This window comes from Thermobia domestica, chromosome 7 (assembly GCF_964235325.1).
Source record: "Thermobia domestica chromosome 7, izTheDome1.hap1.1, whole genome shotgun sequence".
Lineage (NCBI taxonomy): Eukaryota > Metazoa > Arthropoda > Insecta > Zygentoma > Lepismatidae > Thermobia > Thermobia domestica.
In genome coordinates this window covers 268343867-268361853 of record NC_137460.1, presented here as the reverse complement: position 1 = coordinate 268361853, position 17987 = coordinate 268343867, and the positions used below count along the sequence as shown (strand labels likewise).

The 17987-nt window shown below is 34.4% G+C and overlaps 1 protein-coding gene across 1 annotated transcript in view; it reads left to right on the top strand.

Annotated features, from left to right (window-relative positions):
* The first annotated feature begins 10928 nt into the window (after window positions 1-10928).
* Window positions 10929-17987, top strand: part of LOC145690908 (uncharacterized) — a 29039-nt gene continuing 21980 nt past the window's right edge. The window contains exon 1 of the mRNA XM_081766335.1: window positions 10929-11779. Within this exon, the coding sequence (XP_081622461.1) occupies window positions 11421-11779 (359 nt within the window). The 5' untranslated portion in view covers window positions 10929-11420. The remainder of the gene's footprint in view (window positions 11780-17987) is intronic.

Here is a 17987-nt window from a genome sequence, read left to right as displayed (position 1 = left end):
AATATATAAAGACTTTATTAATAGATGGAAAAATATTATGTCAGATTTGAGAGTTTGGAAATTTGTGGGTGCAGAAATTCTTTTTCAGTTATTTTTAAAATTTTATGTTTATCTACAAATTACTGCTACACATGTATTAAGTAAACAATTTAATACTGAAATCAATTAAGTACACGCTACGTTTCTGTAGGTGAATTAACGAACTGTTAAAAAAAGAAGAAAACTATATGAGATTTACATTTATTTCCATAGCGTTTCATACGAAGTTGGATCGTAAAACTACGACAGCGCCTCTCTGTGGTGAACCACTCCAACTAACTGAGTGTTTACACTTTCTCTTCAAAGCGCTATGGTATTTCTATAGGGAAGAGTTGCATTTCTGGGTGTATATGCATTATAAGAGAGCTTACACGTTACTGACACTTCTACAAACAGGATCTGGACGCCATTTAAACATTGTGAAAAATTACGAATCAACCAGTGCTAGGTAGCCACTGAAAAGCACGAATGCGCGAGGGTGCAACAGGATGAGCCTGGGTGCGTCCGAAGGTGCAGGCGGGTTAGCGATGGTGGGTGTGCACGTACCCGAGGATAGTACCAAAACTTTGTATCTCATAAAGCTGCATGCCTTATATCTTTACTGTGTATCTCGCACAACTGCAACGGGCATGCCTAATTTGTGAAGATACGACCCGCAAAACATAGTTTTTAACATCCTACGTTTACACTCCTAATAGGAGTTTTTAAGTCTTAATAGAAGTTTTTGTAATGCAAAAGCAAGTTGTGTAACGTACAAAAGCAGATTTAATGACGAAAATATACAATATTTTAATCACTTTCTCAGGGAAGAAAATTGGAACGAGCTTTATATACATAATGGGGTTAATGAAGCTTTCAGTTACTTCATTGACACAATAAGATTCTATTTCGATCTAGCATTCCCTGTTGTAAAATGTGCAACTTCTCCAAAACAATCAAAACCCTGGGTAACAGAAGGGATCAGAATAGCAAGTAAAAAAATGAGACAATTCTAAAACACAAGGAAATCTATCACCATATACAGAGACATATTACTAAAGATACCACAACATATAGAAAACGGGTTCTGAAAGCAGAAAAAAAATTACACAATGACACAATAATTAAAAATAAGATAAGTCGAAGGCGTTGTGGAAACTAGTGAAGAGCGAGTTAAGTTTAAACACTCGTAATGAAGACGGTAATTTAGAGGTAATTTAAAATGACAACATAATAAAAGATCCTCCTACAATTTCTGACCTATTTAATAACTATTACACCAACTTATCACAAACGTACAATAATGATCCAGCATTGTCCACTTCGAAAATATTCTCAAATTTTGCAACAATACAATATACCTACATCCAGCTACTAATGAGCTATTCTATCGTCATAGGCAGGAAATTTACACTACCTTTTTGATGCTTTAAAATTGTATATTTCTAAAAGTACAGCATAAATTATGCTAATTGTATGAGAGATGAGCAGTTCAGACTTTAAAGTATATGTATCTGATGCTTTGAGTATTTTTTTCTGTAAAGAGTAGGAAATATTAATCCCTAAGCGTCTGTCACGGGCGGGGATAAAAAAGAGAAGTGACTTCTGACACACCAAGTGAATGTTACAAAACTCTGTGAATTCTTAGCTCAAAATGTTTTTATTTAAACGGAAGTGTATAAATTAGAAATTTTTAAACTTCACATAAGAGAAATTTGCTGAACATTTATATTAAAAATAAACTAAACTTTACTGTGTCATGGGCAGGGCACATGGTTGTCACGGACAGGACACCGTGTGAATTAACACACAAAATCTCAATAAGAATGATTTCAAAAATGAAATAAAATCGAAAATAAGTCAATTTCTGCTTTTCTGTTATAGCATTGTACACAAATAATTCTATTTATTTACTTGAGGCTCGCTTTTATCACATAAAAATAATAATATGGCATACACTTATTTCTCACTACCAACACTTTAGGAAATTATTTTATTTGCCCACTTACAAAACACCTTGTAGGTGTAAATTCGTACAAAACACTGTCTAACAGTATATAAAATAGTTGCTGGTATCCAGTGCTTATGCCATGGGAAATCAGCGCCCGGGGCAAAAGTATACGACGCGTCGCGACGGCGCCCCCGTAAATATGAGAGGTCAACAGACCAGCCGCAAAGCGTCACCATGGTTGGCGCGACGCGTAAGAAAATTTTAAAACAGAAACCTTTCCTTTTCTTGATTTTGAGCACTTTTTATACTTTTTTCCTTCCATTTTATATATATCTTATATTTTTCGTCTTGAATTTTGCGCCTCCTTACTTTGACGCCCGGAGCCTCCACCCCGCTCGCCCCTTCCCTCCACGGAACAGCACTGCTGGCATCACAGGTAATACTTGAAAGAAATGCACGTAAGACAAATCTTCAAGAGTCTTGAAAATTTTACGGTATTCATACGAATTTCCTTAACTTCTTTGTCCTCTTCCACTGGGATTTGTGCGATAGTTGCATGTCTATGTTTTCTTTTTGTCTACACTAGAGAAAAATTCCATAAACAAAAATGTTCCTTGTGTTATATCTTCAACAGCTGGTCTAAAAGAAGCCTTGTTACCATGCACACCTAAGTCGTCCCTCAGGATAACTTCATAGCTTTCGGAATGATCATTTTCAGAATCTGAATAAAAGTCTGTTAGAAATTTAAAGATTTTACACGGATGCAGCTTTGATTTAAAAGTTCGACGAATTACCAAATTTTCGCTGTCAAATTGCAGGGAAAAAATTGTTTTGTTTGGAGATATTCAATTGACAAGAGCATTTTCCCGTCTTTTATTCAAAGGTCTTTTTTTTTTTCAATTTCCGCTGATGATAGTAGTAAAACAGATATATTATGAAACGAAGAGCTTAAAGCTGTTACGAAATCAGCAGCACATTCTATAATTACTTTCTTTTGTTTCACAAAGTTCCATACTGGCCTTCTTCTAGGTATTCCAATCCCATCCACTTCTCCCTTGAAACGAACAAAAAGGTGACGCTAGTGATAATATTTATATGACATTTTCACTTAAAGCATCATACTGACTAATACATAATCCTCTATTTAAGTAAATAATGTTTATGCTTAGAAAACTTTATTTTAGTACACACGGAATAATTTTCTGTCATGAATAACCAATGTACACAAAACTATCCCACCAGTGGCATGCCCACTCTGACGGGCAGGACAAGTTTTCAAATGGAAATAAATTGAAATATATTGTTAGGATTAGTCCAAAATTTGGTAAATGTGAAGTACACGTGCAAATTGTTACTTCTACTAAGTACGAATTACATCCTCAAATTTAGTAATTCAGTACAATAACTTTTGGTAATTTTCTATCACGGGCAGGACACCAAGTTGACGTTTATATCTTTAATGATATGATAAACAAATTTTGTTCTGTAAACCCTTTTTCAACTGCGGCTTGTAGCAAAAGGGGGCATCTTGAATAGCTCGAAGTTACTTCATCCAAACACGAACCATATACCGTAAAATGTTGCAGATAAAAAAATTAAAAAAAAAATCCTCGCAGCCGACAGGTTACAAATTACCAACTTAGGCTTAAAATTTTACGTGAATTCTAAGTATAAATAAGTTTTCCTCTGTAAAAAAATAAATTTCGTTCTATTTACTTCATATATACGTAAAAATGCATTGGTTCTGACAGTCGTAAATTTGGGTTCAGGCTCACCTTCTCATGGAATGGCCCTAATGCAGAAATAATAAAATGGTAAAGAAAATGAAAAGTAAATGGTCAGCTGGCGTAGACGGCATACCGCCAAGTATTGTAAAGAAAAGCATTAAATATATTACTGACCCTCTGTGTTTCCTCATAAATATGTCGTTTTCAAGTGGAGAATTCCCTAGTATATTAAAAATTGCAAAAGTAAAACCAATATATAAAAAAGGTGACAAATCAGCGCTTGAAAATTATAGGCATATTTCGCTTCTGCCAATTTTCTAAAAAATGTTAGAAACCACAATGAGTGTCCGGCTAGCATCCTTTTCACTTAAACATGATCTAATAACACATGAGCAACATGGCTTCCTACAAGGGAAATCAACGGAAACTGCAATATATAACTTCGTGGAACGTGTACATAAAAGTTTAGATAGTAAGGAGAAATGTATAGGTTTTTTCCGGGATCTTTCGAAAGCATTTGACTTAGTGTCACATAGAAATCTTCTCTCAAAGCTACAAGATTACGGAATAAGAGGTATTGCATCCAAATGGTTTCAAGCGTATCTGAAAAATCGGCAGCAAGTAGTGGAAATTATATACAATAACAAGGATACAAACCAAGCTACATACTACATATCAGAGAAACAAGAAATAACATGTGGAGTGCCACAAATATCCGTATTAGGGCCGCTCTTATTTTTGATATATATTAACTACCTACCAAGTATTATTGCTCCAGCAGAAGCATCTATTTATGCAGATGACGCTAATATTATAGTCAAAGGTAATACAAATGAGGTTGTTGAAGTTAGTGCAAACGAAATCCTTTGTAAACTATCTCACTGGGTTAAAGAAAATAAGCTAAATTAAATATTGAAAAGACAAGGAATCAATTTTCATCACATGCGCAACAAACATGCACAGCCTAGGAACATTGTAATTCAAAATAACGAAATAGAATTTGTAAACTCAAGTAAGTTCTTAGGAATTTGGATAGATAGAAGTCTCTCCTGGGATGTGCAAATAACTAAGCTTAGTAAAAGATTAAACCAAATATATTTTGCAATTAAAATACATAAAAAATGTTTTAAGAGAGTCTACTTTAAAAACAGTTTACTTTGGATTATTCCAATCGAATTTAACATATGATATTATATTTTGGGGAAATACACACAAGGCCAAAGTAATTTTTACGATCAGAAACGAATAATAAGAATGATGGCAACTGCTAAACCACTGCAAGATCACTGCAAACAAATATTGAAAAATCTTCGTATACTTCCAGTACCCTGTTTGTATATTTTAAATCTATTAATATTTGTAAAGAGACACCTACAAGGTGTCCTTACGCGAGTAGAACAGCAGCATGATCACGATACAAGAAACAAACAAAACTTTCTATTGTAGAACATAGAACAGTATTATATGAAAAAGGGTGTAAATACGCGGGTATCATGCTTTACAATAAACTTCCGAAAGAAATAAAAACTCAGGACTCTGTAGCTAAATTTAAAAAAAGAACAGAAATATTTATTACAACATTGCTTTTACTCGGTGGAGGAATACATGAACTGCTAAGTGAATAGAAATGTTACATCATGTACAGTAAATCAATGTCATTACTCGCTTTTAGCATTAGATACTTGTTGGAGGATTTCTAAATACACTGCAAGTAATAATTGCTAAGTTTATTTCTAACAATGATGTCACGTAAAATGTACAGTGTAATAAGATGTAAGAAGTAAGGCTTAATTATTCACCTAGTGTGTGTAATTTTCAGTAGTACTGTTTCTTTTATTTTGTATGCATATTTAAATGACGTGTCCATTTCATATGCATTGTAATACAGTGCTAAATGTATGAAAAAGGACGAAATAAATACAATACAATACAACACAATACATCAAGGCAATAGGAGACTTATAATGCTGACAATGAAAATTCAACTGGAAAATAACAAACTGTTTGGAAATATAAGAATCCTGAGAAAACTCATGTACACTGTATTTGTCAACCTCAAATTCCACTCGGCGCGAGCTACAATCAATCCATGGATCCATGTAAAGAAAATCTATCATAGGCCAAATTCTTGCAGTTTTGTTGACAGCGAAAGTAACAAAATTACTTGACTGATCCATTCGTGTACGATATGAAGATTCTAGAAACAAATGCAAGCTATATCAAATGCATATTTATCAAATCGTCGAATTGTCTGAAAGCCTTTTTACAAAGTTGAAGTTTGTGATACAACTTGGATTCATTAGTTGAAAACACATTATTATTATTATTGGTGAATTTATTAGGCCAAAGAAGACAAGAGATTATTATGATCAAGCTTGAACTGGATTCGAACTCGCAACAGATAAGCATTCTCTGAGTACTTCAACTATGACATGAAACCTACAATTTACTTTAATCGTAACTGCTACTAGCATTTTCCCTGACGAGCAATCCCAGCTAAATTATAATAGGAGACTGTTACGTAATAAGCAAAGCAGGTAGGTATTTATTTGGCTGTTTATAAGGGACTAGAGCAGAGATGCAAATAAGCAACAAAATTTAACTAAATTTAACTAGCTTCTAGCACTCATCCCAAAATAGAAATCATTTACTTACCTTCGGTATGATATTAGATTATATCTACTAGATGTTTGTTTTTAAATTCCAGGCTTTCTCTAGGTATATTTGTATTAATTTCCAGTTTTTTTTAAACAAAGAAGTTGTTACTGCTAATATCCCCTCCACAAGGCCAATTGAGAAAAATGTGCTGTAACTGAAAAATAGCAACTAGAGTTTTCACCTTTAACTAACGTGTTATTCATATATCTTAATTATATCCCTCTCGTGTTTCAGTTATCGGGCTTTCTTAACAAATAGGCAAAACCTAAAAGAATGTTTCACTTCCTGAGTAAAACTTTACAATTTTCCTTGATTTCTAGTTTAAGTACCATTTTCCCTGATTTGTCCCTTACTTTTTCGTAAAATTTCGTAAAGGAGAAGTTTCCAATATTTCCCTGATTTCTTGATTTGTTAATGTAGCAAAAAAAAAGTTTTCGAACTGCCACAAAATATGGTTAAAAATTCCACCTAAATAATTTCAAGATGTCTATGGAAACTCAGCCACGGGAAGCGTAGAAAAAAATCTGTTACAAGCATGGAGAAGCATTGACAGAACTCAGATCAGATATACCCCTGGTAGCTATTTTTTATTAGGACTATTCTATTATATTAGGATTTTTTCTATTATATGCTGTGAAAATGTATAATTAAGAAAAATCCAGGTTTGTTGTTAATTTCCAGGCTTTTTCAATTTACAAAAACAAATTCCAAGTTTCCCAGGTCAATAGACACCCTGTGTTAAATACTCGCCCGTACAGATGGACCACTCGTCCCAGGCGAGTGGTGGACTAGAGTATTAAAGGAGGATAAGACTCACCGAAAGTATATCTATAAATAAATAGCAAAACCTTTTAGTTTCACTCGAGCAGACGGTTCTACCAAGTAGCATATTTATCGTGAAGAAATGAGAATGTGAATATAAGTAATTACTGCACATCATATTGAAATGAATTTGTGATAGTGAAAGTATTGTATGTGTAAGAGTGCTTTTCCACTATCCTCGTTTATGCGTGTGCTCCCTACGGGCGCAGCCCTCGTCGCCGCTCAGGTCTTCCTGCTGCTCTCCTGATCTGACTCGGTTAGATAGCATTCGTGCTTTTCAGTAGCCACCTAGCATGAGTTGATTCGTATTTCATGCACTGTACACAGTTTTTATGCCATACGTCCACACTATTTATACTGAGCCATAAATCTGCAACTAGTAATGGAGTATCTCATTTAGTGCATGATCGGCTAAAAGAAATACAAAGCTCTAACCCAGCCTGAAAATGTAAGAGTACCAAAATTTAGTAGAACCGTCTGCTAGAGTAATGCCATGATTTTCGTGTGTTTAGTAAGTTTCTTGTTTTTATAAATATCCTTTTTTTGTGTGCGGGGAGGTACCGCCGTGACTTCATCTCGGAAGTCTGCAGGGACCGGAATTTTTAGCGAATTTGTAATGTGACCCCCGACCCAAGTCCGAAATATGTTTTAACATTTAGGCCTGTGCTGGTGTGGTAACCAAATGAGTCCGAATTACAAAAAAACTTAATAATTAACGTAAAATTGTATTTTTATTTACAGCAACTGGAGGTTCAATTATGCAGTTGTGCTCTGAAAGTTCTTCAGAAAGAATAGTGCAATAAATATCGTTTGAGAGCATATTTACAAAGTTAGGCCAGAAAAATATAGTTGTATATTTAAAAATTTACTACTCAGGCCCGATGTGATTTATGCTTTGTAAGCCTGAATCCGGCTTGCGGGCTCAGTCTGAGCTCGTGCAGACCTCTACTTCGTCCATCATTTTATATATTAACCAGGGGCGGATCCAGAACCGACTTCTTGGGGGGCGGTGGGTTGTCATATTGCTACTTTTAAGGGCTCCAAACTTTGGGATGGGTTTATTTATATATTGCCAAGCTGGGTTGCTCTTGATTTAAATTGAATAGAATTTGACTAGGTAGAGCACTCTGAGCTCCCTAGATTGATCTAATTAACATTAAGCAACTCTGTGTTTACTCGCATTATGTGAGAGGTAAGTTGGTGATTATCCACCACTGGTTGCATTGCTTGAGGGCCAACCAGAACCCTATTGAAAATGATAACAAAAATGTCTACTTAGAACATGTGTATTTAACAAACTTAATGAACATTTGTGTGTGAAGTGTTGGTTGTTTATGAGGACTCGAGAGAGAGTGGTTTAGTGTATAACGAATGACGAATGAACCATGAATAACGAATTGGACTAGCACAGATTTTGGTTGTGACACATATCTGCTGTTGGTGATGATGTTCAAACCAAGCACTGAATGTTCATATCCCAGAGACAGCAGTCAGTTGTACTTGACGTTGATACTTCTTTAACGATTCTCTGAATAACAACACTAAAGATACTTAATCTCGACGAATAACTGAATGACTGAATGGATGCTCGTAGACTTAATGAATGAATGCATCCATGAAGGTCTGCTCTTCGAGAATGAACTAAGACTGAATGTCGAAGAAATGATCTCGACGGAATCCTCGTCCAAACATTGAATGAGAGAATAATCTCATTGAATAAAATAAAAGCTTTTTATAGAACTCAGGCTGCTGACGTTCCGGTAATACGATTTCAGCACTCGGGCCGATTTTCATCCACGTGCGTCCCAGATCTGAAAAGATCTTATTCGACCAAATTCTCATAACCTCAATTCAATCATGATGACACGAAACAATGTCACTTTTCTTGATGTCCTCATTGTCCGAAGAAAGTGTGAATGTTAACAAATTTATTACATAATTTTACAAACTCTTGTTGTTGGACTAGAATACATACAATCTGGAATATACACGTAGTGTTTTACTTGCACATATCTTTTCACATATCAAACAACGTTAAATTAGGTTTTCAAAAACTCAAGACAAAATTACAAATTAAACCAAACAAATTAATAAATTATCTATGGTCTTGACAATATATAAAATAAGAAAGTTTCCTCTTTTGGGGGGCGATCGCCCCCTGGATCCACCCTTGATATATAAAAGGAGGGGTTCTAGTTATTATTACTTTTACTTCAATTTTACTTAATTATGCACCAAGGCAGACGGTGATGACAGAAATGTCACTGTGTCTCCAATAAAATAAAATAGTACCACTTTACAGCTTTCCTACAATACATATGGTATACTGATATTAATTTATTTTGCAATTCAGAATTTAAGTAAAATATGATATAATTAAGAATATGCTACTCGAAACTATATGCATAATAAATTTTTTCTCTTTTTTTCCCTCTAACTTAATGATGGATAATTAATTAAAGTAACTGATTGTAAACTTAATTTTTTAACACTTTTACGTCGGGAATCGAACTCGGGACCACGTGCACCAATGGCACGCGCAAGCAATTTGAACACCGGCGAAGGCTTTATCCACATGCAGAAACTGTCCTATGACGAGAAAAACAAGACTAGTGATGGGTAAATTCCCGGGAAGATATTTTTCGGGAATATTCCCAAAAGTGGGAATTTTCTGGGAATTTATGAACAATCACAATTAAAAATGCATTCTATTACTATATTATCATTTCAAAGTTAAATTAGTTTTTATATCACAGTATATGATTACAGTTGTCCCCAGAGGATTCGTTAAAATGTATATTTTGAACGATGTTATGTTATTTTATTAATATTTTATTATATTTAGAGAGTACACATAAATGGATGTTTATTTACAACATGTTCTAGGAAAGAAAATATGATTCAAAAATGGTATACTAAGTCTACATACTTTTATACCGCTAAAAAGTTTAAATTTACATGTAAGTGCATTTTCTAAACTTGACTCAACTACTGATATAAAGATAAAACATTTTTACATGTTATAAAAAAATTAGGTTGGGTAACTACCAGAAGACATATGCCCAACATTTTGTCACGATTTGGGCATAAAAATGTATGTTCACAATATCTAAATTCTTTTCTTAAAATAAAGTAATTAGTCATATTGTTCTTATAATTTGGAAGATTAAGTAAAGAAATGGAAATAAATTCCTTTTCTGGATTTTATAGGCCAGGGAGAAAACCCGGGAATATTCCTATTTTTAGAAATTCTTTCCCACCGAGAATATTCCCACTGCCCATCACTAGAGAAGAATCTCTGCTGGTAGTAGACGACGCTAGAAGCAAACGATACAAGCGAGTCAATTTTGTAGCATTCTGAAAAAAAAATTAAATTTCCATTGGTTGTATAAGAAGTGGCGCCTCTTGTAATAATCACTCTACGAAAGAAAACGCACAATTAACAGCCGTCCGAAGGAATTCGTTCTCCATATTAGACTCGCAACAATTAACTTTCATTCACTTTCGCTATCTGACCTTTCACTTTACTATTTGACCAATACTACACTTGTGGCCTATTTATGCTTCCGCCTGAGGCAACCCCCCTAAAACTGATATTAGTGTGCAAGAAAGAAAGAAAGAAAGAAAACGGGGGTTCGGCAGTGGCTGTGCTGGTGAGTTCCTCGTAGCTGTGATGCTCCGAGAGGTAGGAGATTAAGTGGGCCCAGTGATACACCTACACTACACTTACACTTTCTGTTCCATTTACACGTACCTACATCCACTTCTTTTTTCTACACTTTCTATTTCTCCTTTCTCTTTTCATTTTATACTTCCCACTTTCCTCTACGTTTTTCCCTGTTCACCTTGGCTTTTCGCCCTTTTTCCCTGTCTGAACTCGTTTCCCGACTTTGACTTTGACCTTTTCCTGATTTTGACTTTTTTCCCGACTTGTGTCTTTTTCCCGATTGCGTCCTGTATTTTATTGTATTTTGTTTTTCAATCATAAATCCTATGTTTGAGGTACACATTTGACCATTTAGCAATAGTAGCACAGATGCTAATTAGCTGGTGCACCGATCTATTTGACTGATAATAGTCACACGACAAGACAAGTAAGAAAACGCAACAGCAGAGGAAGAAGATTGGTAATGTAAAGTTATTTTTCTGAAAGTTCTCGTAAATCATTTCATTAACACTGGCAAAAAAAAAATATAAGGGAAGTATAAGAACAGTATTAAATTCTTATAATATTTTAATTCACAATGGCTGGTGAGGCGTCTGTTAAGTTGGAATTGTGCAAAGAGGAAATTGTGTTTGACTTACCTCAAGAAGATCCACTCGAAGGGAAAGGGTGCACATTAGAACTGATGACTGACAACAAAGATTTAATGTTATCTACAACGGAAGGAGAACAAACAATGGGCAAGCTTACAGCTATGTATTCTTCGGATGTGAAACTGACCGTTGATATGTTGAAATCAGAATTTGCAGAATCAGATCCTGCATTAGAAAGTAATATAAAAACGCTAAGAAAAATAGTGCTTCAGGAGACTTGCGCGTCGTACTCTAATGACTCACAACAATTAACCACAAAATATTTAAATTCAGTTCGGCCAGAAAGGTAATGGTCAATTTTCATGTACTAATTGGCTCAGATTGATAATACGGTTACATCGGTACGGAAAATTGTTTGTTAAAGGAAATGCTTCACAAGAAGTATTTAGTTATGGGAGATATCTCAAACGTAAGTTAGTAATCTACAATTTCGAAATGGCGTGGCACACATACACTAGCTGTATACCAAATAATAGCAAGGAATCGATTTTTTGTCAAGATATAAAGGAATCCTTTTTTTTTTTTTTTCAAGATATAAATTACTACTCATACAAATCTTATGTAGTTTATATTTTGATTAAAAAAATTGATTCTTTTATTATTGATTACACATTACTCACTAACTGTTGCACATATTTAAAATATAGGTGCTCGAAATATTGTTTTATTTATATAGAGACTTTTTAAAATAACAAATCACTAGAATGATATTCATCCTAAAATTTTCCAAATTAAACGTGGAATGTATTATATTAAAAAAAAAAAAATTACTCAGGATTTAGCTCAAATGGTTCTAGCATCATTTCTCCGGAGGGCTTAGAAAGACATTACCAAATACAAGATAAAGAATATTTTTATCAACAATGGATGTCTCATTAATTGTAGAGGTCCATACACAAATCCATTTCATATTTGCCCTCACTTCTTTCAATCAAGTCGATTTTTTATATTCCCAGCAATCATTTCTAGGGTATGGAACTCCATTTCTCAATATAGAATCACTTTAAGGGCTTAATAAGCGTACATGATATATGAATTATTGTTCAAACAACTCAAACGAGCATGCGCTAGACGGCCACTAAAAATAAGATTGCTATGCAGAATAGGGCATTACGCAGAATGTTGGTAAACGAAGATGGCGCTAAATACTTCATTTAGGATTAACTTACATGTCTTGAAGTGTACTTAAACGTTCCTAAGTACTTTATAGGTAACATTCTGAAATGCTTACTTTGCTTGCATATTTGTGTTCAGAAGTACCACAATACATTTTGACGTAATTTCTTAATTATATGGATTCCTTCATTCCCAAATATTTTTCTAGTTCCGTGTCATGATTTGACACATTCAATTTTGATACTCCGTTTCGTTTACAGTGGTTACTAGATACCGTAACACGCGGTTACTTTGCAGATCGGTGGTTACTTTGCACCAAAATTCAAAAGAGTTTTATAGTCCTCCGTCGGTACAACCATGAACTGTAAACAGAAAGTTTCAACTAAGCTGTAAGATAGAACATGTAACTGTAATTTGGGTATAATGTTGGGGGTTAGAATCAGTTCTAATTACCGGGAGGATTTGTTGTAGTGGTATGGAAAGCAGTTACTGTAAATACAGCCTAAATTTAAAAGAATTTCCGTCAAAGTTAAGTCAGTTTCGTAGAATACTAGTGTGTATAATTCGACGTTGATGCAATTGTTGAAATTGAAATGTGAAACGTTTCGTAGGTGGGGTTACTTTCCACAACATACAAAAAAGTATGTTGACATACGTTTCTAAGCAATGTTTTAATTCAGTATTTCAACATTTTACATTCTACTCAAAACTGCATGCATTTTAGTAACACTGATATTATAATGATGGTTCCGGTATCAGTACTTAGTTTGAATTATCGATATTTGTAAAGGAAATTATGTATTTTCTGGTACCGACTCTGGAACCACATTCTACTAGCTTAACATATGTTCCCCAAAAGTGCCAGCTGACGAAAAGAAAAAATCGTTTTCGTAAACTGATTTGATTTGGTAATTCCCTTTGTCCAAGAATATGATCCGGACACTAATCAGTTCAAGATTTACGAGGTTTGTAACTTTCAGGCTGAAACCTACCGAAAATTGGATGATCTTTTTTTCACGGCAAGTTTGTAATTAGACTCAAAACAGTGACTTTAATCGGCTCTTACAGGTTTAGTCACTTCCTGGAACTGTTTCTGCGTGAGTCACTTGTTTGAACTGTTCGTGCCTTTGGTGTGCCGTCTTAGTTCAGAGATTGGTGGTACTTCATATTTTTTCCACTAAGTGTCTCTGTACAGCCATATGGTAGTCTGTTACTGTGATGTCAAATGTTCTGTCTGCTTGTATGTGTGTCCTGTTGCTGGTGGAATGCGGTGGGCGGGTAAAATTGAATTTTCGTTTCATGGCGACAATCGAGTTAGTAGGTGCGATTTAGAAACCATAACATGAATTTAATACAAAGAATTTGAACTTGTCGTTGTTCAATAAGTTTGTATTAGATTTGGATATTAATTCATATCGCTTTGCAGCACTGTGTGGTTTAATTGAGTTAGAGAAAACATGTGATGATTGTGGTCGAAGCCTGAAGATATTCCTGCCGTATGGTAAAAGTGGGCGTTTATTGGTTAGTCTTGTTTGTAATAATAACAAGTTTGCTCGCTTTAATAAATCGACGTCTGTGCAGAAAGGAACATTTTTGAGTAATTTGTAGTTGAGTATTGCGCATGTGTTCCTGCTATCCTACTTTTTTGTGGAATCAGCAATTATGAGTTCATTATTCATGAGTGTTCTGGTATGGCGACACGGCGAGTGCTTTCGTTTGTTAATTGATATTACTTTTATTCTTGATTTGCTTTGCATTTGAGTAATTGGCAAAGCATTTGTTTTGCTGCTGGTTGTTCCATTATCTTGGTGAAATGTAATTTATTTTTCCTCATCATGCTGCACTGATTTATAATTAGTGATGAGTGTTTTTTTAATTTTTTTCCCTTCTTACGTTAGCTTTATAGTAGTGTTTTGACTAAATATTATTTCCTTTGGGTGTTTTTATGGTACTTTTGTAGGTGTGGGTGGGGTGGTTTCCCCATTTAGATATCAATATTGATAGTCAACACTTCACCTGGATTGGTTAGGAATGGTGTTTAGTAACTTCTTGGCCCTTGTCTTTATAGTATAATTCTTAACATTGTACATTACTCTGACTCGGACAGTAACTATAACCGATTCAACTGATCCGGTTCCGGGAGCAAACCGAAGCAGTTTAGAAATCATTCCTAAACTGCTCCCGACACCGGGTCAGATAAATCTTTGCAGTCACTGTTTGAACCTAAGTAAAGATTTGTCTAAAAGTCTATTGCTGGTGATTCCTACGTGTATAAGCTGCAAGCCCAGTCCGCAAAAGTCTAGTGACTTCTAAAAAAAAAAAAAGAAGTCCTTTTAAATGAAGCCCGTCTCAAACAACTTTTCTGGATCTGCCACTGTTCAGAATTTGTTTTCTGACAAGAAATTCGTTCCAGCTTCTACCTAAATAGGAAATTTAGCTAAGTTTAAAACACAGGAGGCTTCAGTGGTAATAATTTCCTATCTAACCGGTATTTTGTACCGGTGCAAATTAACCCCTAATAGAGGCTTAAACGCGTTCTTCAAGTTTTACGTTTTTTATGGCTTTAAACATTTCAATTTCAACTACTGCATCAAAGTCATATTATACATGGTAGTATTCTAGGTAACTAATTTAACTTCGACGGAAAATCTTATAGATGATATCTGTTAAATTTTATCAGCCTTTACAGTGACTGCTTTCCATAACTCTACTAGAACAAACTTTCCCGCTAATTTGAACTGAATTTAACAGCAACCATTATAGCCAAAATACAGTAACATGTTCTATCTTACGGTGGCAGTTGAAACTTTCTCTCTACTGATCACGTTTTTACCGAAAGAGTACTGTGAAACTCTTTTCAAATTTTTTGCAAAGTAACCCCGTTTTATGGCACTTCAAAGTAGTTTTATGCAAGACATCATAGTTTTGATTAAACGGTAGGTCATATATCATTATTTGGTTTACCTTGAGTGGGGAGGTGTTAAAGAAGATTTTATTAACTTACTCCTTCTCTTTCTCTGTCATCACGTTAGGAGGATGAAGCTCGATTCGTGTACTAATTTATAACAGCTAGTTAATATACACATATCTAACATTATGGAGTAGGGTACTATAGATGTGAAAGGCCCCAAATATTAGGAAGAGTAGAGATGGGAAAATGATCAAATAGGGTCGCTATCACTATCGAATACATAGTTTTCTGGCGCAGTAGGTGTTGCTCATTGGTATTTATTTTCTAAATTTTTATAATAATAGTTATTATTATAATTATGAAAAAGAATTGCAAGTATACCGGAAAAGACATTAAAATCACAAGATTGTTGCTCCTCTTCTTTATTCTTATTAGTTTCTTATTTCCATACTTATTGTATACACATTTTTTTCCTCAAGCTAGTGCCGTTTCGCCTGGCGCATGGTAAAATACAAGTTTGTACAGTACTATAATATGAATTTTTACCTAATACTGCGGAAAAAGTTCGTAATTTGTATAATTTGTTTAACATAACATAAAAAAGATATAGCAAAAAATATATATTAATAATCATAACATATTGAGTAATCGTGGACAATACATAATGATTCCAGTTATGTATAAAAGTATTTATAATAATCCCTAAAACATTCAACACTCGAAATCGAAACTGGCATCAATAATCACTGCAGTTTGGAAACACGTCTGAAATAAATAAGAAAGTAAGAAATTATTTGTGATTCATATTTAGGCCGATTGTTTTTGTAAGACCCTCGAAAATTTTAGTCATTTCACTTGTCTTTTAATGGTGTGATTTCAAATTATAACCCGTATTGTAAAAAGCAGAACGCACGCCATTCACAGATCAAAATTCTAAACATGTTACAAATAAAACGATTAGATATGTTTGTATAGCTCTTACCTAGGATACTATTATCCCTTCCTAGATTGTAGAAAATGATAATTAATTATTTCACTCATCGGGTAGCCATAACGTGATTTCAAGTGAAACACCTCCACCTTAGTTCCTCAGATAGCGTAAATGGGGGTCAAAATTTAGAGTAGGTAATAAAATAGAAGAAATGGATAATTTTATTTTCTGTTATCTACGGATATAATTGCATGTTTTATATTGTATCATATAGCAACAAATGTGTTTCCCTCAGTTATTACGGATAAGACAATTTCAAATTATATCCTTTGTGTTGAGAAGCGGAAAAACTATTACCAACCACAAGTTTGATAATATTTCAAGAATATGGATTGGAAATATTTTCGTGACTTATTTCGGATTTGTACCTTTTACTTGCAGCAATTTTACAACCAACTTTACGGAATAAATAATTGAGTTATTTTCATTTTTAGTAGTTAAGTGTAACAAATTAGGAGTTTGTGCTTTCTACAATTTAAAAATTTGTAATAATATCTTTAGCTGGAAACTACAAAGAAAATTGTATTTTGTTGTATTGTATTTTTATTTACAGCAGTTGGAGGTTTGACTATGCTCTATGCTTTGAAAGTTCTCCAGAAAGAACGGTCCACTAAATATCGCTGTAGAGCATTTTTACAAAGTTAGGCCCGAGAAACATGGTTGTATACTTGAAAGTTTACTACTCAGGCCCGATGTGATTTATGCTTTGTAAGCCCGAATCCGGCCCGCGGGCTCAGTCTGAGCTCGAGCAGGCCTCTATTTCGTCTGTCATTTTATATATTAAGATGAGGGGGTTCTAGATATTATTTCTTTTACTTTAATGTTACTTAATTATACACCAATGCAGACGATGATGACAGCAATGAATGAACGGTAGAGTGAAAAAAGTGGGAGGAAACAGAAGAATAGCGCAAAAACCCACGTACAGGTTTTTATTCTCCAACTACAAAATCCGCTTGACCGAAGGTAAACGAACTAGCAGAGCTTTACCACTCGGCCACCGTGTCTCCAATAAAAACAAAATAGTAGTTATTTATCTATTTATTTACACCTTACAGCTCTCCGACAGTACACATTATATACTTATATTAATTTAATTTGTAATTCAGAATTTAACTAAAATATATTATAATTAAGAACATGCTACTCGAAACTATTGGCATAATAGATTTTGTCTCTTTTTTCCCTGTAACTTCTGCGCCGATGACGGATAATTAATTAAAGTAACTGATTGTAAATTAAAGATTCAGCACTTTTACGTTGGGAATCGAACTCGGGACAACGTGCACCAATGGCACGCGCTAGAAATTTGAACAACGGCAAAGGCTCTATCCACATGCACAAACTGTCCTATGGCGAGAACACGACAAGACTAGTGATGAGTAAATTCTCGGGAAGATATTTTTCGGGAATATTCCCAAAAATGGAAATTTTCCCGGAATTTATGAACAATCAGATATAAAAATGCATTCTATA